At 58.2% G+C, this 1985-nt stretch overlaps 1 protein-coding gene across 1 annotated transcript in view; it reads left to right on the top strand.

The window, feature by feature from the left end:
- foxa1 (forkhead box A1) overlaps window positions 1-769 on the top strand; it is an 18860-nt gene extending 18091 nt beyond the window's left edge. The window contains exon 3 of the mRNA XM_019877896.1: window positions 212-769. Within this exon, the coding sequence (XP_019733455.1) occupies window positions 212-521 (310 nt within the window). The 3' untranslated portion in view covers window positions 522-769. The remainder of the gene's footprint in view (window positions 1-211) is intronic.
- The last annotated feature ends 1216 nt before the right edge of the window (window positions 770-1985 follow it).

Genomic DNA, 1985 nt, shown 5'->3' with positions numbered 1-1985 from the left:
CGCTCGCCGACGCGTCCCCGCTGCCCTCGTCCAGCCGTCGCTCGCCGCCCGGCCCCGAGGGCGCCAAAGCGCCCGGCCCGCAGCTGCTCTCGTCCCTGTGCCTGCCCCCGCACGGCATGGAGCTGAAGGGCGACGCCCACTACGCCTTCAACCACCCCTTTTCCATCAACAATCTCATGTCGTCGCCCGAGCAGCACAAACTGGACCTGAGGTCCCCGCTGCCCTCGTCCAGCCGCCGCTCGCCGCCCGGCCCCGAGGGCGCCAAAGCGCCCGGCCCGCAGCTGCTCTCGTCCCTGTGCCTGCCCCCGCACGGCATGGAGCTGAAGGGCGACGCCCACTACGCCTTCAACCACCCCTTTTCCATCAACAATCTCATGTCGTCGCCCGAGCAGCACAAACTGGACCTGAGGGCCTACGACGCCCTCCAGTACTCGTCCTACGGCGCCGGGAGGGGCGGCGATCCGCTGGAGGCACCCTACTACCAGGGGGCCTGCGCCAGAGCGCTGCTCAACACCTCCTAGGGCGGCGGCGGGGGGGCGGGGGCCGCAAACTTTGGGGCTTGACTTCAAAACCACCATCTAAAAAGGACGCCGAGCCGGGAAAAGCTACCTTCCCTTTTCCCACATTGTGGGCGCATTTCCTGCCTTTTTTCTTGCCTTTTCACTGTCATTGGTTTTGGGGCCGCGGGGTCTCGCGCTGCGCGGACACCCTCAAGCCTCCAGGACCGCTCGACATGTCCCAGTCGCCCTGGTCCAACGGAGCAGGCAGGGGGCCGCGCACCGTCCACGACGCCATCCGTCACCCCTTCACCCGCAACCTTCTCACTTTCGTCCCGGCGGCGGCAACGTAAACTGGACCCGAGGCACCACCGCAGGCGCCTTACTACCTGCCTCGCGTGGCCCTCGCCACGTCGGAACCCGCACAAAAGTCTCGCCGGCCCTTTTCGCACCGCATCGCGGGTGTAACGGGAGAGTTTTGGCTTCAGCTAATTCGATGCGGCGGGGGTTCAACACAAAGGGGGCAGTCCATGTCTTGGCGGGTGGCGGTGACCCAACTGGGCTTGTCACATGGTGAACACTCGCAAAGTTGTTGCAGTTCCACAGATTTCGATGCAGGGGGGTGCGTACGGCCGCCGGCTTTATTTTTACCAGAGATTTCCTGCCTTTTTTGCTGCCTCTTCACCCACTTATTTCCCCTCTCTGACTTCCTATATGACCGTGGCAGAGGAGAGGAAAGAGAAGAAATGAAAAGATGGGGATTTGGTGTGGTTTTTTTTTTTGGGGGGGGGGTGCAATAGTGGGGAAGTGGCAATAATGAGGCCAAAAGCGCGAAAGGGTGCAGAAATGGTCAAAATCTGAAAAAAAAAGGCAAGAAATGGATGGGCCTTGCTCCACCTTTTTTATTTTTCGAATACATCTTTTCACAAATTTTCTGTCAACGTGTCGGGAAGCCGGGAAATGTTGGTAGAAAAGGCAGGCAAAAGTTGGGGGGGGTGCAGGGGGGGGGCGAATGGTCAGCGATGATGTCATGTGCAGTGCAGGGGCGGCCAAACGTCCAAAAGGGTCAAAGGTCAATCGGTCTGAGGCGGACGCAACATTTGCCTCGGCCGCCCAAGGGGTCGCGAACTCCGCCGGTGAGGAATTGGCATCGATGGGTAACGGGGATGAAGATCCAAAACTTTGCATGACGGCGACCGAAACCTCCAGCGGGAAAACAAAAAACGAGGTTTGTGTGTCTTTTCTGCATGCTTTAACTTATTCCTTTCCAAATAAAACATCAACGCTTGGACTGGTTGATTTCTTCCGCCATCGCTCGGAAACCAATCGGCGAGGACGACGTCATTTGTTGTACGCGGGGCATCCGCATCGTGCAAAACGCGCTTCTCTTTGCAAAACGTTGGCATTTTTAGCCGAAAAAAACGACATAGTATAGTAAGGCAATTTTGGCACGAAAAAAACGACATAGTATAGTAAGGCGTTTTTAGC

This window comes from Hippocampus comes, unplaced genomic scaffold (genome assembly GCF_001891065.2).
Source record: "Hippocampus comes isolate QL1 unplaced genomic scaffold, H_comes_QL1_v1.1 scaffold295, whole genome shotgun sequence".
Classification (NCBI taxonomy): domain Eukaryota; kingdom Metazoa; phylum Chordata; class Actinopteri; order Syngnathiformes; family Syngnathidae; genus Hippocampus; species Hippocampus comes.
Note: the sequence above shows the minus strand (reverse complement) of the source record. Positions and strands in the feature narration are given on the sequence as shown.